The sequence below is a fragment of the Crocodylus siamensis genome, chromosome 9 (genome assembly GCF_052110815.1).
Source record: "Crocodylus siamensis isolate JL-2025a chromosome 9, ASM5211081v1, whole genome shotgun sequence".
Classification (NCBI taxonomy): domain Eukaryota; kingdom Metazoa; phylum Chordata; order Crocodylia; family Crocodylidae; genus Crocodylus; species Crocodylus siamensis.
The window spans coordinates 7710869-7736005 of record NC_143403.1 but is presented as its reverse complement, the minus strand read 5'-3'; the positions used below and the strand labels follow the sequence as shown (position 1 = coordinate 7736005).

The 25137-nt window shown below is 43.7% G+C and overlaps 1 protein-coding gene across 1 annotated transcript in view; it reads right to left on the bottom strand.

Moving 5' to 3' along the window:
• Nucleotides 1-12045, bottom strand: part of LOC149857096 (polycystin-1-like protein 2) — a 51804-nt gene extending 39759 nt beyond the window's left edge. The window contains 6 exon segments of the mRNA XM_090062501.1: nt 160-389; nt 2089-2236; nt 3246-3356; nt 5360-5545; nt 9672-9836; nt 11834-12045. Coding sequence (XP_089918627.1) covers nt 160-389; nt 2089-2236; nt 3246-3356; nt 5360-5545; nt 9672-9836; nt 11834-11864 — 871 coding nt within the window. The 5' untranslated portion in view covers nt 11865-12045.
• Between the last annotated feature and the right edge of the window lie 13092 nt (nt 12046-25137).

Here is a 25137-nt window from a genome sequence, read left to right as displayed (position 1 = left end):
TTGGTTCACATTTGAAGTGTTTCAACTACTGTAACACAGGGAATGAGGGAAGCTCCTTTCATAAAAGAAATCCAGATTCATCTTGTGAAGAATCTGCCTCTTTCCACTAATGGCACATCACTGAACCCACCACCGAATCTGCAGAGTAATTGCTCTCACCTCCATTAAGTTCCACTTGGATCCATAACGTTTCCCCATATAGTGTCCAGCAGTGAGAACTGTTCCCTGATCCGTACTGGCTATAGCATCCTGTAATGCTGAGTTGATCCATCTTGTCCTGAACAGTCACGCGTTTCTGTGCTGTTACATGCCACTCGCTGGTCGTGCACTCCACGAACACAGTGAACTCTCCAGGAGATGTATATTTATGTGTTACATTGCTGGACAAGCTACAATGCAAAGCAGAAGGTTGCACTGAAAAGTTTGTAGCAGCATGATCTGAGAGGAAGGGCCATACTTCCTAAATTACTGCTCTGACGGAGATTATCTCCTGTACCCAATGCAATCCCTAGTGTGCTTAGATATTTTCTTTTAGGGTTAAGGGCTGTATCTTCGTCCCAGCTAAATTGTCATAGCAGGCAACTATGTTGTCACACTAACTTTCTCCCCTCCCTAGTCTTCTGTTCCTGATTTTCCCTTCTCGGAGGCAAGCGAATTGAAGCTCGGGGTGCTCAGCAGTTTGTAAGCTTTCCCTCTTCTGGTCTATTCGTTCTTCTTATGCATGCCCTCATCCATGTTTGGACTCGCTAGCAACATTTTTCCACCTTGCTAACACACCTGCACCTCCCCTAGTGACAACAGTGGGTGCAGTAGTTCAGCAAAACCAGCTTACATTGGTTAAATTAAGGCAGAGAGATTAAAAAGCAAGTAAGTAGCTTGGGATATTTTACTTCCCAGAGGTGCAGACACACTGTCCTCTACCATGTCATCTAGCCCTGCTCAGAGACACAAGAGCAGGGACACAAGGAAGAGGAGATGAACTATGGAAAGCAAAGAAATGTATAAAATAACTCAGCTACCAGCTATTTATTTATTTATTTACCATGGAACCACTTAAGATGCCCAGTCAAAAGACCAGGACTATGTCAGACTGGGGTCTTGTAAAAAAGGCCTTGTCTTGACTAGCAACCAGGCCAAGTTTAGACTGGGCTCAGCTAACATCCCTAAACCTGACAAGACTAGACCAAAGGGAAAAACCCCTGTCTTTGAGAACTCCCAGCTACGGGTCAGATAGGACACAACAGGAGGGTAAATTAGAAGAGCAGGATTTAGTGGGGTATTAAGGAGGTGAAGTAAAAATAAAAAAAGCTTTGCCTTAAAAGCAGACATTGCCACTTGCTGCGAGCACATATATTTCACTTAAATGGATACAGTCTAGTTGAAAGTGATTCTCTATATTTTTAAGAAGCTCTTTACCTGTTCTTTACTTCATGACCTTAAATTATTCACACTGAAAGAATGCTTAAAAGTCATTTTGCTTTTTGTCCATTCTGCTCTGTGCTCATTTTACAATAGGCTCAGCTTGGACTGGATAAGTACACAGATGAACTTCTAGTCTAATTCAGTCACTGGCTTTCCCTGCTCTAGAACAATACAGTCAAATTTGATTTTTAAGTCCGACAGTGAAAAAGATTATTGTTGAAAAATAGTAATGGAATTTACAGAACAGCCCAAACAAATATAACCAAGCACCGTGAGACCACTGCAAATAATATCAAGTATTGAAAAATGCCCTTGAACAAGAAATAATAGGCTTGAAACTCTGTAACTTCCTGTCATTAAAAGGGCAGCAGATTTTTCAGTAATTCTATGTGCATAGGATGTATATTAAAAACCGTTAGAATTAATCAGAGTTTGCTTACACTAAGCAAATGAAAGATGATGATTGGCAGCCTGACACCAAAATATTGTTGCTGTTTCTTAAATAATTCACGACGAGTTACTGCAAAATCCAACCATCTTGTCTCCGGCCCTTGTCACAGTTTTATTTGCAACATCTTGTTTTCAGAGGTTTGAGACATTAAAAAACAAAATTGCAGATACCTAAATATACTGACTTTAAGGATGTGTATAAAAGCTTAATCTTACATAAGAGGGTAGTAGGGATCAATAGTTTGTCCATCTCCGGTGCTAATTATACAGGAGAGGTTGCCAGAATAGGGAGAGAGCAGCCATTTCAAAGAGACTGTGATATTTTCAAAGATAAAGCATGTATCTGTCACGGTCAGCTGCAGACCTGTAAAACACAATGCCCAGAGCACAGCGTCATCATCTGCCTAAGGTCACTACAAAATTAAGTTTTTGCACACTGTGGCAGCTGGCCTGGGCTGAAGCAGACCTACTTAACTATTACCTATTTAAACCAGTTGAGGGCAATAATGACACAGAGCATCCAGTTGATTTTTTTCCTTGCCAGGATTCTTGCTGAAACCATAATTGGCCTCTTGTGTGTTTTGTATATGCTTGAGCTTTCTAGTCATGTATTTTTATTAAAGGCCTCATAGGGTTGTTAGCTGCAACTGGGAGGCTATGCTGCTGCTTAAGAAGATTCTCCTAATGCGATGAATTGATGTTTAGGTGTATCCCCTGGCCCAGCCTCTCCCTCCCTGAGATTATGGAGCTGGCAATGAAAAACTGAGGGCTTTTTTGTTCAAGTCATAGTTAGCAGGCTACAGATCACTTCTCAGTTACTGATTCACCTTCAGGTCAGTTCAGCAGTCATCCCTCTCTGGGAGCTGTTGGTGGCTTCATTTCAGTTCCTAGGGGATAACTCTTCCATATCATATTAAGCAGTTACTTGATTGGCTGTTTCAGCAGACATAGGCCATGGAAATTAGAAGTACCCTTATTGTAATAGTTTTCTGGTCGTAGGTGAGCTATTACTGTCTGAGCTATAATTATTCTGCAGGTGCATAAAGACCTGCAGGATCTTTTACAAACACTAAGTTCAGTTGAACACATGTTTTTAAACCATAAAAGAAGTGGGGCTTAAATTAGAACAGCAGATCTGAATGGAGAACCTTGGATTTGGGGAAAATTCTAATCTGGATTAGAAATTTTCCATTTGCGGCTATCTCCATATAATGCATTTCAGCCTTAGTGTGGCATTTGAACCACTACAGGTCCTGGGATATTTCAAAGCTTCATTGGCTATTTTTGGTTCAAGTGCATCCGTATCTTCATAAAACTCCAACAATATTCACCATATCAGAGCACAGGGTTGTACCAGTGCTAGTGCTGCTTACCTTCCATGCAGTGGTATTGCACAGACAAATAGCCCCCCAAAGTTGGACAAGGATCACCAAAGAAGGTCCCATCTGCTGCCACCTGGCATGCCTGCAGTCCATGACACTGCCCTGGAAGGAAATATAGTCTCACTGGAGATTAAAGTACCCAGCTTTAAACTTCACAGCAGCTCAAAGGAGAGGGGAGAATGGAATGCAGACAAAGGGCAGGATCATGACATTGATTTCTATGCTAACTCCCATGGTATTTTGGGTTGGTTGTGTAGCTGACTTGCTGCTTTTTGAAAGTATCAAAGCACTTACCAAAAACACAGAAGTTAGGAAGGATGAGAACCAGCAAAGTGGTGAGTTTTGATCGGATTTGGCCCAGAGTCAGAGCTGTGCAGCAGGACTGAATCAAGAGCCCAGTCTCACATTGGCCACTTGTCAGATGAAGGGGTAGCACGCTGCATATCTTCTGCAGCTTGCACACGCCACGGACTCCTTGCTATTCTCCAGGCCATAAACACTCCCTGGTTGCCATCATCCTGTGTCCCTCTATTTCAAGAGTTCCTTAAGCCAGATCTTATTCCATCTATTAAGTACACTTAGGTAACTAAGTGCAACCCTATTCCACTCTGCTTGAGTCCCTTGAAAATCCATTAATGCATCTATTTTTGTAACAGGCCATCTTAGCCTTCAAACTAAATCACAGAAAAAGAAGCCAGGAGGCAAAGCACCTGCCCATCTGTCACATCACTGGGTTTTCAGAGATTTGAGCAGGGTGGAATAGGATCACGTTCAGGTGCCTAAGTCAATTTAGAAGCCTAATAACTGAAATAAGATCTAGCCCTTTATGAGTTTCCCCATCCTTTTTCTTAGGTCAGAGGTTCTGTACATTCTTCATCCCACTTTCAATCCTAGATGAGGATTGGATCCTCAAGTCCCCTTCCTCATTCCAGGGCCTGCGTGATGTCCCATTCTCCACTTTTCCACCATTTCCTGTTTCCATTCTTGCACCTCTTGGAAATGGAGTGAGCAATCTTGCATTTACTGTGGTGTAAGAGTGTGCATATGGACAGTTACCACAGAGTAGCTGCTTACCTGGTGGTAGCTTATTTATGTGCCTAGACCCTTAAACTTTACTAGTTTGAGAAAGAGAGACAAGATATTGTTATGGGTATCATCAACCAGTCCTCTGATCTATAAACAACTGCAGAAGCTCCTGAAGCTTTGACTTCGCTAAACCACTGGCAAGGGCTATGTGAACACCCAGTTTTCTCTCATCTGATCTTCTGATATTCTCCAAAAATAATAAGATTTGCCTGATATACAGAAACCAGATCCTACATGTAAGATGCCACCCTGGTCTGAAGGACCCTGAATGTGTGTTCAGGTGAATGACTGTTTAATGGAAATATTAAATAAATTGTACACACAGATGGTCAGACAAACTGCAGGAATTTGAATTAGCTGATCTATCAGTTTTGGACGTAGATCAACCAAAAAAAGACTTATCACAGAAGTCCTAAGTGGAAATAATGAGGATGTGCAGGCAACTTTAAGCTGTATCAGTCATAAACCAGACATCAATTAGTTGATAATTAGTGGACAAACTAATATTGCAATAAATAGGATGGAAATATAAAATAAGGATAAAACAATGAATTGGCTTTCTACAGGTTCCCCATAACCTATAATAAGAGAAACGAGAAGGAATTGATTTTAATAGCAGTTTTTTTCTCTGAAAAGAATAGAAAGCTTTGCAGTATGATATCTTGTAGACAGGTCTCCTTCACCTTCATTCAAGACTGCAGCTGTCTTCCAGCATGCGTTCCTTTCAGACAGTCACTGGTCTCTGCTGCAACCATAGAAAATAAAACACGTGCCTGTAGAATTAGCTTGTTAGAAGCAATGAACAGGGAATGAGCCTAACAATATTTGCAATAAAAAGTGCAGAGTTGAATAACTTCTTGGTTCTGTCAATAATGGATTAAATTGTCAGTGGCACAAATATAACCCAGTCCTACGCTGTGTCACTGCAACCAGCATTTGACCCATTAATTACATTGTGCTAGGAGCCATCCACATGAGTGCTTATTCCATGTCTCCAGGGAAATGTTACAATGAGATACCTGCTACTTCATCCTTGACACTGGTCCAGCTACAGTCGTCATCTGTGTCAAACTGAAGAGGAGTCTCCAGTACGCAGTAATGAGGGGTCTTCCTCCCATAGAAACTGTCATCAATTTGAATGACTTCTCCTGAGCCACACTGCACCGTGGCATTGGAGTTATCACAAGCGATGCTCTGGCCAGATTCTGATGGAAAGGAAAAGCAGATGTCACATCATACAAAGGCATACAGAACAAGCATCTGTCCCTTTCTTATCCCTTGCCACGGGGTCTGGGTAAGCTGTCACTGTACATCTTCTGCCCAAAGAAAGAGATCCTAAGCTGATTTGTGAAAGAGAGTTGTCAACAGAGCTAGATGGATTTAATTTTTTAAAAAAATATTTACAAATTTTGGAAACATTGAGAATTCAGGTGAAATTGTAATTAAGTATTTTTTTTCAATCAACAATGCAATTAACTGCAATTTTGCAGTGTTGACATTTATTACAAATTTTGACTTTCTAAAAACAAGGGGGATTTTTTCCCAAAGCAAATGCAGTTCCATCCTCCACATTGTCTTTTTCTGATCTTCTGTAGTATCTGCTGCTGTTCTCCTGGTGCCTATAGGTAGAGCAAAAATCTGGTTGGAGGGAATTAGGGAAGTGAAAGTTTCCTAGTGAAGGTCTCCATCAAGTGGAAGTTGAAGAGACATAAATGTACAGGACTGACAGGCAAAACTGGCTGAAACTTTTGACTGAAAAACAGCTTTTGGTTTGAGTTTACTTTGGTCCAAATTTTGGTTTTTTTGAGAATTTTCTTATTTTCCTTTTTCTTTTCTCCTAGGTAAAAACCACAAAACCACAAAAACAAAATGTTTATCGCTGTCATTTCTTTCAACAAAAATGGTTGTGGAAAAGTTGTGAATACAGAAAAAATATTTGCAGAAAAATATTGAATACAAATCTTGAATACATCATTTTGTTCCAGCTCACACATGTCAAAGCATCCAGAGCTTTTCAACCAGGGAGACTGAAAGGTTTCAAGCTATTCACAATTTCAGAAATGGTCCCTAGAGAGTGAGTGATCTACATGAGGTTTGGGAAGCTGTGTTGGAGAAAAGCCTGCATGCTGAATATAGGGTTTGATCCTACCCAGCCCTGATCCAGGTGAGATATCCCATTTCCTTCAGCAGGACTGGCTGTGTGAGAAGACCATCCCCTTAAGCATGATTGTTCTTTGATTAATCTGGGACAGTTAATTATATCCCAGGACTTTCCCAGTGCCTTCACGTAACTGAAGGGGAAGGGTGCACGAAAATCCTGCTGTCATTTCAGGGTGTTACAGCAGAAACTTACTTCAGTTGTCACAGATTTAAATAATTCAGTCCCAAGGTGTTATTGTGATTGTTCCCATTAAATGACTTGATTAGCCATTCTAGTGTGTGCATACTTAGATAATTGTGTGCTATCATTATTTAATGGGTAAATCTAAGCCTAGGTGTATCTATAGCAACACAATCAAGTTACGGATTAGAGCTATCTAAATAACCTTGTAACATAATTTGCTGTTAAATTCTAATGTGGGCTATTATCTAGTACAATTTTTTTCTTTACTTCCTGCAAAGAAGGTTACTATCATTTCTGCTCCATCAGCCACCTTTGCATATAATCATAGAAAATGAGGGCTGGAAGGGACCTCAGCAGGTCACATCAGCCATGTATAGACAAAATGATCTAGTCCAACCCTCTGCTCAAAGCAGGACCAACCCCAACTACATCATCCCAGCCAAGGCTTTGTCTAGCCAGATCTTAAAAGCCTCCAAGAATAGAGATTTCACAACCTCTCTGGGTAACCTGTTCTAGTGCTTTACAATCCTCCTAGTGAGAGAGTTTTTCCTACTATCTAACCTAAACCTTTCTTGCTGCAACTTGAGCCTATTGCTCCTTGTTCTGTCATCTCCCACCACTGAGAACAGTCCAGCTCCATCCTCTTTGGACCCGCCCTTCAGGAAGTTCAAGGCTGCTATTAAATCCCCTCTCTAAATAAATAAGTCCAGTTCCTCAGCCTTTTCTCATAAGTCATGAGCCTCTCGTCAGAAGGCATAGGACTTGCCTGTATATATTTAAAAAGGGAATTAATGGAATAATATTGCACATCAAACCCTGCTTAAGTGTGCATTTGCACTACTTATGAAGTGCATCTAATGGCAAATAGTAAACAAGAGTATACCAGACTAAAACCCAAGCAGTTTGTGAAGGTCTTCCTGCATGCAGAGAAGCAGGTAGAATTGTAGGAAAAAGACTCACAAGGTGACAGAAGGCATGTTTATATGTCCTTCTGTCTGAGTGCGTATGTGATTTTTACCATGGAGTTGGCTAATTAGCTCTGCAGTAAAGTCTCAGGATCTACACGTGCAGCCCTATTAAGCCTCAATAAACTAATTAACTCCATCATAGGTTAATACTTGTAAACACAAGTACTGTCCTACAGTAGCTTTCTTTATTGTGCAGCAACTTGTGTAGATGCTGACAGGGGTGGCTGGGGTGTAAGGGTGCTTCAGTGCGGAGGGCTGCCTGCAGGCTAGCTCTGCACTGGAGCACTCTTGTGCCCCAGCCAGCCCCTCCGCCATACACTGAGCCAGGTCCGAGCAGCCCCAGACTGGCAGGCTGACTCCCTGAGCCCCCTACCAGCCAGGGCTGCTCCAACCCAGCTCAATGTGCTGCAGTCCCAGGTACATGTGTTAACATGGCACATGAGAGTAATAAACTCTGGTGCAATGTGTGCTGGAGTTTATTGCATCACATTAATTCCACGTGTAGGCCTGCCCTCTGTCTCTGCACTCACTGACACAGTATCTGAATACCAAGTCAGATTGAACAGACTAATAACATCCAGTGAAGCCTATGAAAAGACAGCTATCAACTCAGTAGGCAGCAGATTTGAGATGAAGCATGCAGAGCTGGGAGTCCTTGCTCCCAGTTCCTTACTCTAACATTATTACTGAAGTATATAAAAGCATTAGTGGATATAGGCTGCAGATAATGCAAACAGGTCAGTGATCACTGATTACATCTGTCCTAGAAATAGTATCTGGGTTAATGAAGAGATGATATAAAGGAAATCACTCCTATTAATCCATTTTCAAAATCAAATGTTGCCCATGGATGTTGCCCTCATCCAAACTTCATTGTAATGATGTCACAGGAGAGAGCCCTTCTGGTTGTACCAGGCCTTGGATCAAGCCCCATGGTACTAAACACTGATTTATTTTCAGACAGGCTGGTTGCAAAGAAAAAGCCTGTTAGAAATTAATTATGTCAGACAAAATTCTGTACTTGATCAGGGTAGGTGCAAGGATGGGGCTTGTAACAGCTTGTACGTGAGCAATGGACTCAGAGACTGTTCCCTTAGCAAACCTACAGGCTGACTGTCTTCATACCATGTTACCTTCATTGCAATTACTGCTTAAAGTGCCTTCCTGACATGAAAACTGTGGGAAGCAAAGAGCCTCCTGTGTATGTATTCTGGGCAAGATGGAATAGTCTGCACACGTATCCATAGCTGTAGCTGTTTGTTCGAGTCTTGATTTAGAGGGATCCTGTTTGTTTAGCCAGAGAGGAAACAAGAAGTGCAGGTTACAGGAAGTTTCCTGCCTTGCTACCCAGGTGCTATAGATTTGCAGAAGACAAGAGGAACTTGCTCTGAGTTCTAGTTACTCCTTTGCTCCGAGTTCAGCGACCAACTGACCTGGTCACTAGCAGTGCAGGGAGTGAACTAATTGGCCTTTAGTTTCTGGAGGCCTGGATATAGTCTTTGCTTTGGGCAGAAGTAGAAATAACTTTCATTGTCTTAGTCTGGCCCCAACTTGAGATTCAGGGTCCATCTTGATTGTAGATACAGACTTGGCTGATGGATACTGGTGTCAGTTTATCCCAGCAATATGGATCTGAGTATGAGCTAACGATTCCCTGATTGCACCCTGATTCTTGGAGGGTTTCTGCAATCCACATGTGTACTGCTACTGGCACCTACATTAGACATAGACTTCACTCTATTTAGACATGCTTGAAGAGCCAAAGGGTACAGCTACTGTTTCCTTTGCCAGCAACCTAGAACCCTAATGAGCAAGGTGCTGAGTATCCTCACTCCACTCCTCCCATGCTCACCTCTTCCCTGGATCCAGCCCTATGTCAGCAGACAGGAGTGGGAGTAGCTTGTGTAGGCAAAGCTGCCTTTATCTTAGAATAACCTTTTTTTAAGCAGTCTGGGTGATTTACTCATTACCTAAAGTGCAGCACACTCAGTTCTCAGCACCCTCTGCTGTGCCTCTTACCAAACTCGCAGACAAAGTCAAACTCCTGGCTGCAGTTCTCAGTGACGCCCCATTCATAGCCAGCATTCTTCAGGATGTGCCCGCATGCGGCTGAGAAGAGAGATGGCTGGTCCTGATGCCAGTGGCTGTAACTTATATTTGAAGTGTCCAACCACATAATTGATCCTGCAAACAAAGTGAATCAGATCATAAATGGCTTTTTTCAGTAGGAAGCAAGGAGGCCTGACACTGCAGTCTTTCCACAGGCAAATCCCCCACTGAAGCCAAAGGCAGCTTGTCTGAGCCAGCTTGGCCAGGAACAGCCAAACCAGTTCAAGCTGTATCAGAAAAATTGTCCTTGGATTCAAAATATAATAAGCACAGTGCTAGGGATGTGCTGCTAAAAACCCAGCGTCCCCCTCCAAAATATATCCCTTGGCTGGCAGCAAAGCCAAGTGTTAAATCCCCAGGAGCACAGGAGACCACTTGCTTCTAGTCTCTGGTTTTCTCACTAGATAGCAGAGCATCTTACTGATGTGACCTGGCAGAAGAGTACCGTTGCCTGCCCCAGAGACAGTGTGATGGATACATTCTCTTGTTTCTGCGGAGTTTATTGATAACCCAAGAGAGAGCTCAGCTCGTGCCCCTTGAAGAACTGAGGTGACAGCCTGGTTGTCTCCTTTGACAATTTGTTTTTAAAATGTCTCCTGCCTGCCACAACGAAAGGCTCAGCCAGGCCCCTTGCATAGTGATATCCGTGGAAGAAATATATACATCCTTGTCACGGCTAAGTATTGGATCACCTATATTTGTTTGTACCCATCAGAAAGCTCGTATCTAGCAACGATCATTTGATCATGTAGTTTGATCAAGCATATCAGACATTCTATTTTGCTCTCTTCTTCCTGTATATTCACAGGTCATATCTCATCCCAGTTACCTCAAAGAGAACCTGGACTAACTCTATTATTGATAATGGTTCTACACTGGAGTTACGGAGAGCAGGAGTTAGCCCATTGCTCCTGACTGGGCACATATACACATGCAGTAATGTGCCATAGTTACTGCACATTAAGTTTAGTACCTGTAATAACAGGTACTAACTCAAAGCGCTGTAACCAGCACTACTGCGCACTAGCACTGACACATGCCTTTTTGGTGACGCTAATGTGCAGTAGACTAATTCTACTGTGCATTAGCACAATAGCACGGCTTTTGCCATAAGTAGAATTAGTCTAGTACTCATTTAGCATCTTGTGTAGATGTGCCCACTGGCAAGCAAGCCTATGATCCTTCAGTAATGCTGAAGTAGAGCCATTGTGTTTCTCTGTTGTTACACACACAATACTCCTTTAGATTTCAGGACATCAGCTTGAATGTGTCTTTAGTAATGTCTTTGGGATTTGGTCCCTATATTTGTTTTGCAGTAGCACTTCCTAGAACCAACTAAAATCAGTGTCCCACTTTGCTAGTCACCGTGCAAATAAATGGGAAGACAGCCTCTGTTGCAAGGATTTATATTAATATAAATCCACAGAGAGGTTTGGAGGATGGAATAACAAAAGACAGGCTTTTCTTCAGGGCCATGTGATGCATTGCAGGCAACACTTGGGCACATGTGTAGGTTCTGTGCTATGATCAGTTCCTTCTGGAAAGAAATTATAACTAGAGTTACCAGGGTTTTGAACATAGCACTGATACCTTTGGCAAATATGTGCATTCTTGGGTATACCCCCAAGGAATCCAAACTGAATCCTTCCTAAATGGCACTCTAACAGCCAGCCTTAGTAACATGCATGATTATAGTGTTGCTTTGGAAAAGTAGGACTTCTCTAGAAGATGAAATCTGGTACAATAAGATGGCACAGCTGGCATCTATGGAGAGAGTCATGTTTGGCAGGCTTAACTGCTTCAGAAAGTTTGGTGCAATTTGGAAGGAATTCTTGGAAGATTTTGATAGCTAGATCATTGCTCGTTGCATGCATGCTTCTCTTTTTGCTTCTATCCCTCCTTCTGCCCTCCTCACTTTTTGCCCCTTTTATTACTTATTGTTTATGACATAGTTCAGTTTTACACATTTAGTTGATATACAAGTTTTTCTGATTTTTGCACTATATTTTTAAAAAATCAATAACAGTTTAAAAAAGAAAGGAAAACTCCATTTCTGTCACAAGGTCACCTACCTTCTGAGGTTTCATTCAGAGTAGAGTCCATAGTCAGTCCTATCCACCACTCCCTGTCCTTGGAGATGTGTTTCTGCAGGAACTCTTGGGTTTCCTCATTTTCAATGAAGACGAGATGTCCCCCTCCTCTCTCGCACCAGCTCTGGGCATTGGTGAAAGTGCGTGGGAGTCTCACAAATTCATAGCACGAGCGGTTGAAAGCCACCTGGTACTTGGAGCAAGGTATCCCCTCTTCAACAGCAACCTCCTCTGCAGCCAAGCCGAGCAAGAGAGAGTAGAGCACGGTGAGGAGAAGCCACATCCTTACCTCAGCTATGGGAGCCCTTCATGGCACTGTGACTGTTCCCCACTTCATCACTCTTTTTGCCTCTCTTCAATGGCCTGGGATGTTATTCCATTATGCCATCAATAATTCTCTTCCCTCTCTGCCGTTTGCCACATAATGGCAGCAATAGCTTTCAGAACAGAGTGTGTCTAATAAATAAATGCTATTGTGTCTGAGGATACATGCAGGAAGTACTGATGCTAAGTCACGGCAACGGGCATTATGAGGACCATTGTGTAAATGTCCCATCCTGAATTGAGCCAGCTTGCATAGCAGCCATTACACTATTACTTTGCTCATGAGTCGAAAAGATAAGGTTGACATATGGACATGTGGGACATGTGGGGAACTGAGATAAAACCACCTGGGTAAAGGATCCATTGTAATGAACATTATAAGTCAAGCGCTTCACATCAATAAAAAGAGAGGTAATAACAAGAATGAGCAAAGAATGAGAAAAATAAGAATTTAGAAACACGGTGAATTATAAAAGCTGGGAAAGAACCAAGCCACCCACTGAGATTCTTTTAAGTGTCTTGATTTATTTTTAATAATATTTTATTATTATTGTTACAATTATCATTATTTTGGACACTGTTGTGATAGAGGTACCAGTAATAGTCCTGGGATGTTCATTGTTTTTGTTTTAACATACGGCCAGGTAAATCTCAGCTATGGCACTGAAACTCCGCTTTCAGATGTTTGGTCCACTCCAAAGAAGCCCAGATGAATCCAGTGACACAGAAAGGATTTTCTCCCTTTACTCCCTGGAAAAAAGGTTATCCCAACCTCTGTCATTTATATTAGAATGGCTGCCTGTAGGTTTAAGAGAGAGTGTATCAGGGAGCTAAAAGTAAACACCACCCTGTCTTTAAAATTAAAGCACTGGCTGGATGATGGGGTTGGCTTGGTGGCCAGACCTGGAGGCAGGCGTATCCAAGCTTGCAGAGCTGCCACCCTGATTACAGGTTGCTGGAGGTGGCCTTTGAGAAGCTGGCTCAGCACCCTTGATGGGCTAAAACCCATAAGGGTTTGGATGCCTCCATACAAAGGATGCCTTCCAGATTTCCCAAAGCAGCTGACTCAGCAAGTGCAGCAGGACTCAGGCAAAAGGCTGAGGGGCTGATTCCCCTCTCACATGGGTTTTACTTTGGTGAAACTACAGTGTTCTCTGGCCCTGGTTCACAGTATAATGGAAAGGCTCTTTCACTTGAAAATAAGACCTGCTTTGCAAACAGTGATACTTACTCTCCAAGGCTTTCAAACCAAGGCACCTGCATGTATGTGCCACAGACCACAGGCAGCTACTTCCTGAGCTTCAATCCAAACTTCAGCTTTCCTTCCGAGCCAGCCACCTTGCCCAGCAGTAGCAGCGATGGGCTTTGCTTGTGCAAAGGCTGAAAGTGGGGCCCCTACTCCTCATGGATCAATCACATGATGCAGAACCAGAATGCAGTCCATCTTGGGGCCTGCACAGCCCTGATGCTGCTGCCTGCTCAACCTGGCCCAGAAGGACAAGGGGTTTCTCAGCCCAGTCATACACTGACGGGTTCCTCACTACACCCAGCACTGAAATTGTGCCTCTTCAGCCCTGTGACCTTTCTGGCCTTGCAACAGCTGGAGGGACAGGCCTTCCACTTAGACTTGATAATTCTGCCCATCCTGAAACAGCTTGTTTCTAAGAGCTGGGTTTTGAGGGAAGAGCCTGAGCTGTATTAAATGGATCTGACTCACATGGGAACATGCACTTTCTATTAATGCTATGTCCTGTTCTATTTGTGATATGTGGATTATACCACATCTTTTGATCCCTGGGAATTTGGCTACAGAAACATCCCAATGGAAATGCTTAGGTTAATGTCAACCCCAGCAGCACTGAGTGGACTTGCTCCAAAGCCCCAGGCAATTACTGGAAGTCTTTTCTTTGGCTTTAGTGGAACTTGAATCAGAGACAAAAAAGGAATAGTGATGTGAGGAATTGCCTAAAACAATAAAGCACATTCTTTAGATGAGTAGCTAGCTGGTAGTTTCTACAAGTGCGTGATTTTTTTTTTTTAATCTACTGCTGCTATGACTAACTCCTCAAAGGCCTGTGACTGAAGAAGAACAGAAAAATGATTATTTCCCTTTTTGTATTCACTTGACTTTATGCATTGTATTGTCTCGTGTACAGCCTGGCAGTTTCTCCTGTGACTCTTTCACGCAGTAGTAACAAGAGAGAAGAAATGCATTCAGTAACACCTCACTGCGAAACCATCACAACTGGCAGCATGACTTTTCCAGGGCAGCTGTTCTACCTGAAACTCCCTTTAACTCATTTTTAGGAATTGACCTGGTTCCCAGTAGACTGTGCCCTGTGAATTTCATTCCTTAGGCTTTTTTACATTCTTCACATTGTAGAAACTTACTTGCGTATTAACAGCTGTCTAGTGATAGAAGTTAGTATGGAAGCGTCAGTATGAAGAAGTCTGTTGCTTCTTATACGTAGGACTTTGTGTATCTGGGACACTGTGGGGGGTAACAGTAGTTCAAACAGTCATGTGTTTCTGATGTGCAAGAGATCATTGTGGTGCATATGATTTATGGAGCCGAGACTGTATATTGCAACATGGAGTCATGGAAAGGCTTAACTGAACTTTTCTTCATGTCTCAGGCAGGCTACCTGCAGCTGTAATAATCTTGTGCATGTGTGTGGGGGTGTGAAATTGATTCCTAGCAGATATTCAAGCATCATAGGGCACTCTGCTAATAGCAGGAAACTGAGTACTGCCGATATGGAGATTTTGGATGTGCCTAAATCCACTCACTTGTTTCTGTTTGCTTTTTGTGAAGCACTGAGACACTTGCTCTACAAATGTGAATAAAAGATCTGTTCTGAGCTGTTGGATTTGAAGGAACTGTGAGTTTTTCACATGTAGCCAAAGACTCATTAATTCTTGTTGTATAGCAACTGATTGACTCAAAGACTAACGTGACAACCACTCTTAAAGCACATATTCTGTGGCCCTGTCTTGTTAAACTAATGTACATTCATCCAAAAGTGAGGCTTGCAAAGCAATTGTCTTTTGCAATTTTTGACTAGAAGTTAGCAACAGAGCTTCCTCATATTGTTAAGCATGTGGCTTGCTAAAACTACATGGTAATTTTTTATTTTATTATTATGTGAGTACTTCAGGTCCTCACATCTCAAAGAGGGCACTGAAAACCAGAGGATGTTGTGGAATATTTACAGCTGAATCATTATTCAGAATAATGTAGTGTAGCCCCATGGCCACAGTGCTGGGTTACATTCAAACAACTGCAGAGTTCCCTTTCATTGCAAACTGCTCCTATTAGGAAAGTGTGAATCATCCAAGCTTTTACAGATCTCAGTAGTTCTTGTTTCTGAAATCTGGTCTCCAAGACTAGGTGCAAATGGTTCTAAAGCCTTACAGGAGAATGACTCCTTGTGCTGATGGGCAGATTGGTGCATGGACTAGAAGAGGAAACGACATGCCTCCTTTAACCTGGGGACAGCCAGGTTAGAGCCAACATCAGGGCTTTCCTAAGGACTGCTGTCATCTTTGTTCCTGTGAGCTGGTTTGGGACTAATTCTGATTTAAAAAACTGTTATGTGTTATGACAAACCAGACATGAGGTGTTTACCATGTACCTCCCTCAACCACGCACCCACACACACACATACCCACACACACACACACAATCAAGAATCTCCAAAAGCCAACCTGTGTCTTAACCAAATAGTGAGTTATATACACCAAGTTTAAGAACTTCCCAGTACAAGTTTCCCTCGCTTTACACAGGTTCTGTATGTGCAAATTCGCTATTATGTGATGACCCTTTCTATACCAAAAATTCGTTTTATGCAAGTAATTCATTCTTATGCTATCGGTGTGGTGGAAGCCTGCAGTCAGCTGCTTTGTGCGGTGCATTGTGAGAGTGCACACCAAACTACAGTCTCCTGTGTGGATCTGTACTCCTCACTCATTGTCGGTGACACGTGTTTCTGTAGTTGCCATCCCTGTTATGATAGTGCCCTGTGCTTGTGTGTACTGTCTATTGTGTGAGTACTGAAATCGTCTTGTAAAAGTGGTAGAGATGGGTCTGGGGGTCAGTGCAGTCAAGGTCTTGGAATGTGTCCCTATTTGTTACATTGTAACATGGGTTCCCTTTAGGCAAATTCAAGTTATGTGCTGTTTTCCAGGAATGCATGTACAGCATAAAGCGAGGGAAACCTGTAACTATATTTTTCATTCTTTTTTGTCCAGTGTACATTATTGTAAATGCCTTGGGGTTTTCTACATTAATCAAAAAAACCCAGTGGCTCCAGATGGCTATGTAGGATTTGGGATAGTTTCACTTCTACTTGTGACTCCCCACTGAGAGCCTTAACCACAAAAACTTCTTTTCTGTAGTATCAGCCAGCCTAAAACTAGGGTGCCTCCATTAATTTTGAAGTCAAGTTTGACCAGAAATACTGGTGCTCTGGAGGAATAACTCAAGATCAGGTTCTCCCAAAGGCTGATGAGGAAGGTTACAAGACTACTTGTCTGGAAGGGAAATGGGAGATAGTCCTTGAGGAATACAGTGTTCCATACACATGGGTTTAGGGGCTGGTTGAATCCCATGTTAGGAGGTTTTCTGTTCAGGTCACCGAAGTACAATGTGTCCTTGTTAAAAACACAGCCCTGTAGTTCTCAAGAAAATGAACCCTGAAAATAAGACTTTGAGAGATTTCCACCCTTGTGCTATGTTGTGAGAAACACAGGGCAGAATCCAGTTAGGCCCCTTGCTGAGTCGCGACTTTGAACCCTGCTGAATTATTCCATCAGCTTATAACTAGCTTTCCATGTGGCAGCAGAGTCAGCTTAGCTTATCAGGGAGCCCTGCTGTGGTACAATTAAGACATTATCTTAATTAGAAAAGCTGGCAAAAATAAACCTGGCTTGATAACATATCTTCACTGGGTACAAAAATCAGCTTTCCTTCCAGTTGTAGATATCGGCACCTGGAGAAACTGGACCATAGTATGGAAGGAAGAACTTGCAAGACGACATTCTTTCTGAGCAAAATCTTCCTGGGTCTATCAGCCTAGCAGAGCCAGAGCTGACAGTGTGTGGATTAGCAAATATGGCCATTGAACTATGTGAGGTGAATGAACAAGTTATTGACAGCTTTACACAGGGAACTCACTCATCTATTTATTTTGATTTGTAAGACACTAAAAAAAGCCAGTGAGAAGCTCAAAGCTCCCTTACCATTTTACAGATGGGTGGATGTAGCCAGACCTGTTAGGTGGATGAGTGCAAGACATGTGACAACCCTCAGGAAAAGGTGGTCTGGATTAAATGTACTCAGTTTCCCTCTAGTACAGATATTACCTACATAGGACCTACATTTTTCTTTCCAGCCCTGGGGTATATTTTTAAAGGAAGTTAAAATTACCTGGTTGCTAGCAGCCCCTGCTTCTGCAGTTACTGTGTGATAGACCCCTCCTAGCACCCCTCACCCTTTCCAGCCTGTTTCTATATTTTATCGCTGCCATCTCCAGGACTCTGGTCACCAGGGGGAAGGTGAGAAACACACACTAGTGCCTCGTGACCATGACTTTCATCCATCCCATGGCTTGAGAAATGAGAGCGAGCCTTGAACACAGATGGCATACAGCCCCGCTGTAGGGGTTCTGAGCCGGTATCTACCTATATGCTAATCATGACAACTCACAAACAACAATTTAGATGGTATCTTAATCAGATAATGGGGTCCACAAAACTTAGCACCGATAACTTCTCCTTGGTTAAACCGTTAACTGGTGCTGCACACAAAGGGACTGAGCTGTTTTTGACTCATCGCTTCAGAAAGCCTGGGTTCATAGCCACTGACATCAGTGGAGCTGGTCCTGATTCTCCAGGGTACAAGGGAGAGCAGGAGCAGGCCTGTTGCTGCTTTTGGTTTAAACCAGTTTTGTTGAGCTTTTCCCTTTCCAAGCTGAAGAGTCCTAGCCTTTTTAGTCTCCCCTGATATGACAGCTACTCCATATCTCTAATCATCTTGGTTGCCTTTCTCTTGGGGCCAGAATTTGCAAAAATGTACTCACAAACTTATTAAGATCATTATTTTGAGCCACGCATATTTAGCAAACCAGGTCTGATGAATATAGTACAATAACTGTTGTTTGTTAGTAGAGTCATCAATTTTATCAATAGCTTCCAGTAATTGTTCTTATAAGTATTTGCACTATGAAGGGGAATTTTTCATACATAGTGGAGCTACATGTATTCTTTTGCAGAAGGAGACCATGTCCCCAAGACAATATTTAAGGAAGATAAAGATTGTATCTTCCACCTCTTGGCACACTCCGTTATTAATCAACGTAATTTCAGCAAGACAGTGCTCTCTGTTCTTGTCTTCTCTCCTAGTGGAGTCTCAGTGGAAATAACAGGGGATGGAAAAGTGCACTCAGGATAAGTTAGAGTCAAATTCAAGTGATTATACCTTTGTTTACAGGCACGGGTGATAACCTGAATTTTATGACTGTGAAACTAAAATGAATTTGATAAGTAGTTGTGTTCCAACAGATGTGTAAATAATCATATCATTCCCTCTCTGCTAGGAAGCAATAATCTGCTCCTTGAATAGAGAAACTACAGGTCCAAAGGTAAACAGATGGCAGCGATATAAAGTTATAATAAAAGCATAACAAAGCAAAATAATTAGAGCTGTAAGAAGCGCTCACTTCTATTATGCATTTACATATTCAGAAACCAAACATGCTCGTAGGGATAAAGATAACAACAAGGAAAGCAACAAGACTCCTAAATCCCGTCTGAGCTAAAACATAGTGTCCCCATTGCCTGGCAAAAACGCAGTTGCCTCATTTTTATCCAGAAAGCAGACTGTACCGACAGGGTTTGGGTACAAGGTCTGTTGCCACAGTACTTTACCCTGCTTTTAGCACCAATGCAGCTGCATCAGTACAGGGAGCCAGGGGCAACATTTCCTGCTCAGTTGTGTACTGTTTGTCTGCTTTGCTTCTACAACAGGCTGCCCTGAACTGGGTGCAAAATGGCTACTAAATGCCATGTCTGGGCCGTGTGCTCAGACTGGTTTCCTAAAAGGAAGCTGTGTTCATGACTCTTGCCCACCCTTGCTCTTAACAGTTTCTATGGTGTCAATGGTACGGCATGAAACAGCAAGGCCAAAGAAGAAGTGAACCCACCTCTGAAATTCCTTTGTGGGCATGGACAAATCTAATATTTTGAAAAGGGGAGTGCAGATGGTGCAGTGCATCATCACTTATAATGCATCACATATTTTTCTCCAGGTAAAAAGAAATGGGAAGCTCTACTAGTATGCTAGAGGTCAACAGCTATATTATTCAGTTTAAGATGAAAGCAAAAACTAATATAACTTTATTGGAATGCACATTAATTTACTATATCATATATTATGTATTATAAAAACAAAGAAAGCTGGGCACAAATAATCCAAAGATGTTGTTTTTTTAATCTTGTAGTCATTAGAATAAAATGTACATCTCTTTCAGTTTCATAAAAAAAAATCAAGCCTTCTCGAGCATCTTGGCAGTGCATCCAATGCTTCACTGAAAGAGATTTCCACACCTGAGTGAATATTCACCTGAATTAATGTCATAAGGTAGAGTTAACAGTCTGCAGGGCTGTGAAACAGAAGAAGTAGGCGCTACATTACCAAGAGCAGCTAACAGACAGCAGAACTGCAGAAAAAAGAATACTTGCTTAGTGGAACATCAAGACCATTATAAAGGAGAAAGGTCGTTAACACCTGTGGAATGAAGAGTGTAGAAGGAACCATGGAGATTGTAATGAGCCATGGAGTCAATTGACTCCCTCACTGCTGCATGAATAGAAATGCTGCTGCCACTGCCAGGCAGTTGGTTTTAAACTTTGGGTGGAGCAGGACTCAAAGGGGGTGCAACTGCAGCATTCCTGGCCCTCTAGCTCTGCCCAGTTTGTGGGCCAAACTGCCAGGCACAGAAGATAGGACAAAGTGAACCTCCCTGCACCCTGTGGCAGGTTAGCAGTCGTAAAACAGGACTGGGGTTGCAAGGGTCATATTTGAGCTAGATAGATACCTGGGATCATAAGCCTAGCAGAGGGTTAACTGGCCAAGCAGAACCATGGGACAAGAGGTAGTCGCCCCTGTACCTGTTACCTTGATGGGGCCGCACGCAGAGGGTGGTAGTGGATGGGTTCTTCTCGACCTGGAAGGACGTGGGCAGTGGGGTTCCGCAGGGCTCGGTCCTCGGGCCCGCACTGTTCAACACCTTCATCAGTAACTTGGATGAGGGGGTAGAAAGCACCCTGTTCAAGTTTGCTGATGACACTAAGATGTGGGGGGATGTGGGTGCACTAGAAGGGTGCAATAGGCTACAAGCTGACCTTGACAGGTTGCAACGGTGGGCGGATGAGAATAGGATGGGGTTTAACACTGATAAGTGCAAGGTGTTGCACATGGGGAGGAAGAACCGGCACCACACTTACAGGTTGGGGAACTCCCCTCTTGCCAGCACGGAGATGGAAAAGGATCTTGGAGTCGTCATTGACTCCACGATGAACATGGGCCGGCAGTGTGGGGAGGCAGTCAAGAAGGCCAACCGTACCCTGTCATGCATCCACAGATGCATCTCGAGCAGGTCCAGGGAGGTGATCCTCCCCCTCTATGCGGCACTGGTCAGGCCGCAGCTGGAGTACTGCCTCCAGTTCTGGGCGCCACACTTCAAGAGGGACGTGGACGATATGGAAAGAGTCCAGAGGAGGGCCACTCGTATGATCAGGGGTCAGCAGGGCAGGCCTTATGAGGAGAGGCTACGGGACCTGAACCTGTTTAGCCTCCACAAGAGAAGGTTAAGGGGGGACCTTGTGGCCTGCTACAAACTGGTCAGGGGGGATCAGCGGGTATTGGGGGAGTCCCTGTTCCCCCGTGCGCTGCCAGGAGTGACCAGGAATAACGGTCACAAGCTGGCGGAGGGTAAGTTTAGATTAGATATTAGGAGGCGCTACTTCACGGTCAGGGCGGCTAGGGCCTGGAACCGGCTTCCAGGAGAAGTGGTGCAGGCTCCTAGCCTGGGGATTTTTAAAAGGAAGTTAGATAAGCACCTTGCCGGGGTCATCTGACCCCAGTGCTCTTTCCTGCCAAGGCAGGGGGTCGGACTAGATGATCTACCTAGGTCCCTTCCGACTCTAGCTACTATGATACTATGATACTATGATGTAGGCATGCAAATATCACATAGACACCCTCTCTCCAAGAACATCAACTGCTCTCAGGAGCAATTATTTTTTGCTTTTATTTTCTATTAGTACAATTATCCATTCTAGTAAGGAGTAAAAGCCCCACATGCATCTACACAGAGGGCAGCAGAGTCGTCAGGAAGCCAGTAGCTGAAAACAGGAGGAAGCTGCATACTACAAAAATCGTGTGTGCACTGAAAGAAAGGGAGGCAATAAAACAGTGTATGCTGGCATCTGCAGCAAGCCTTCATTTCCCTGGCCTCCCTTAAGCTGGGACCGATGTACTTTGCTGTGGGACCCTTCCACTTCAGTACCAAACCACCCCCTGCCACATCTCCAACCATAGGCCTTGCTGGATGCCTGCCTGTGGCCTCCACTGCTCTGGTGGAGAGTTGGATTCCTAAAGCCCCACCAGCCCCCCGCTGCTTGACCTGCTAGAGACACGAGCCCTTGGGCTGTCAACAGGAAAAGCTGCCACAGGGCTGCTGTGCTCCAGAACAAAGTGACTAACAAGCTGACCAGCAACCATGACTTCTGGACCACAAGGCTTCAGGTTGCCATGGCTTCCAACCTGAGGACCAAAGAGGAGAGGTTTGCCAGCTGATTCGTAGGTTATGGGTCAGGCTCACCGCAGCATAGCGGGGACACACAGCAGTTACCTAGGAGCAGCTGATGCATGGTAAATCCCTCTCCCCTTTCACTCCACAGCATTGTTTTAATAGAGTTCGTAGACTGTGAGGCTGGAAGGAACCTTGGAAGATTATCGGGACCAGCCCCCCTGCACCAAGCAGGAAAGACAACCAGGATCAGGTGACCCCAGCAAGGTGACCATCCAGTCTCCTCTTGAAGATTTCCAGGGTAGGTGATTGCACCACCTCTGGAGGGAGCTTATTCCACAGTCTGGATACCCTGGCTGTGAAGAAGCTTTCTCTCACAATACTGTTTGAGGGCTCTGTTTAGCATGCTGCAAGGGATGCATACTGCATCAGGCTCAAGATATAGCTGATAAAAAACGCACTGCTCTTTATCCATGCCAGGTATGGGGGCAGCATGAAACAGGGAGTGTACAGGTACTTGCAAGCAAAATAGAGCATGTCCAGGCAATGCCTATATACCTAATGCTTGATATAGACATAGCCTAAGTGGCTCTGGACAGTCATCCAGGACTCTAAGCTGAGAAGCAGAATCAGGAGATGGGGAAAGTGGAAGCAGGAGAGATGAGAGGAAGAATAGGGAAGGTTACCATAGGGAAGGAAGAGAGGGAGACAGATCTTGAAGGAGTGGCTTGGGAAGAACCTGATGGACACTGGAGGTGGAAAGTTAGGCAAACCGAAGGGGGAAACATCAGGAAGGGAATGGAGGGGAAACCTGCAAGAAAAATAAATGATTTGACATGTGGAGGGACTGCAGAAATGAAGGATTTGACAGTAGGTTCATGTTCGGAAGAGATAATGCATATGTAGAAGTTATTCAGACTCATGGATTGCAATCTTCAGCTTTCCACAGACCCTGCACTGGGTGGTGGGGAAAGAACACAAGAAAACACAGAGTGGAAGTGTCATATCCAAAAACCACCAAACTGAGGACATTTGCCAGCCTTCCTCATTCTTTTGTTGAACCTGTGATGATCAGCTCGCTGTTTTCAAGAGATTCGGGGGCTGCTCTGCAGGGGTTTCTGCTTCATGCAACTAGTCAGCAAGAAACAACAAAACAGCTGCGTAAGTGCCTGCCATTCGTTCAACTGCAGCAGGGAACAGACCTATTTGTCATGTTCGTTATTTTATCTTGAATAAGCTTCTGCTGCCTCATTTCCTCTCCCTTTGTGAACCATTCTGCTCCTATTTGCTTCTTTGCTCCTTGCATTGTGAACTCTTCAAATAGATCTTTCATCAAATAATGTGCTGAAATCAGAGTGAGGGTCCCTCTTCAGGGTGGACAATTCCACATGCAGTCAGTCACATCCCCTCTCCAGTTCTGTCTCCGGCCCCTGGTACAATCAAAAGGAAAGAGGCATAGCGATGCCCCTCCCAGATATGTTTACAGCAGGCCAGGGACAAGAGTAGTTCCCTAATGTAGTGTGTTCTCTGTATTCCACTTTGCAAAGGAAACTTGGTTCAAGGCCAGAGGGCAGCAGTGTCAACACTTGGAGGGACAACTCACATTCACACCGAATGTATGCAGCTTTGTGCTGACAAAGAGCCTTTGCTCTCAGGGAGAATCTCGCTGGCACAATTATACTCTTCCTATCCTGACTCTTAAGGTAAAATAAAAGAGAAAGGCAGGGCAGGGTGAGCTCCTTCCAAGGCTCTCACAGCTCTCACAGCAAAGCCGGTAACACATCTAGGCCAAGAAACCATTAGCTAAATAAGGTCACCCTGCACAGTGCTCTGTGTGGAAGTGGGAAGATGTTCTTAAGAGATGGAGAAATCACAAGTTTCTCCCAGCCTTCATGCTCTACATGATGTAGCCCCCCAATTTGCTCTGAAACCACATGCTTGACATTGCAGTAAATCTTTAAGAGGAGGGGGTCTGAAAGGAACAACACTGAACTCCGTTTAGAACCTTATTTGAAGCAAAAGCGGTCATGTTAAAAAAAACAACCTTTTTTAAATGAACCCTGACATTCCTTCACAGATTTGCAATATGATTGATGATTAGGGGTGCTGACAGACGTTCACGCCCCCCCCCCAAATCATGGTGCTTTACATAAAAGCTGCCCCTCTCCCTAGCTCTGCTCACCCCCAGCTCAGGGCTGTCAGCAGGGAGGGAGGCAGGAGGAAGGAGAGGGCAGATTCACCCCGCACCCTCCAGCAGTTCAGGCCCGGCAAAGCCCAACCAGCATTTCTTCCTTCCTGCTCCCTCCTTGCTCACAGCCCTGGGGGTGGGACTGGGCTGAACTTGCAAAAAATTAACCCTCAGGAACACACGTTCCCTAAGGGGCTCTAAAGCAGAGTGCCTTCATTTGAGAAGGGTACATTTTTCTCACAATCGGCCACTTTAGAAGTGCTCTGCAGTTGTGCATGTGTGTCATGGCATGGCTGTAGAGCGCTGTCAGAGGCCTGATTGCATGAAAAATGTAGCTTCTGTCTGTGCCTTAGATGATTTATACATTCAGGTTACCTAAAGGATGAGTAAACTAGGACCTCTGTGGAAAATGTAGCCATTTTTCATTCATAATATTAGCTTTCAAGTCTTCTAGTACAGAAGAAGCAGGTCTTTACTATTCTCCTGCTAATTCATAGAATGGCACAATTTGTACTTCCTAGGTCAGGACATGACTAGTTTTGGGAATTGTTTACTGCTTCCAAAAACCAGGATCCCAGTGGCAGGTCGAGATGTTTTTGTTCTAGGTGAGGACCAACTAGCTGATACCCAAAGTGCCTCTGAATTCCTGAAGGTGGGATGAAGCAATAGCCCTCTCACGAGTTGATTTTGCTGTGGTATGAATACAAAGGAAAATGGATGTATATTTTATCTTCCTTCAAGCCAAGAAAGAGTTAAGAATCACAGGACTAAAGTATGTATGATAAGGATTAAAGATCAGCTAAAGTGACAATCTATGAGCCACCAGAAGCTGGCTGCAGTTGCATTTTGACCTGTGCTCCTGAATATAACAGGAAAAAGCTGTTGCTGGTCCAGACAGAGAGGGGATCACAATAGACACATCAGCTCTGCAGAGGGCACTGTCTGTTTTAATTACAGCAGAC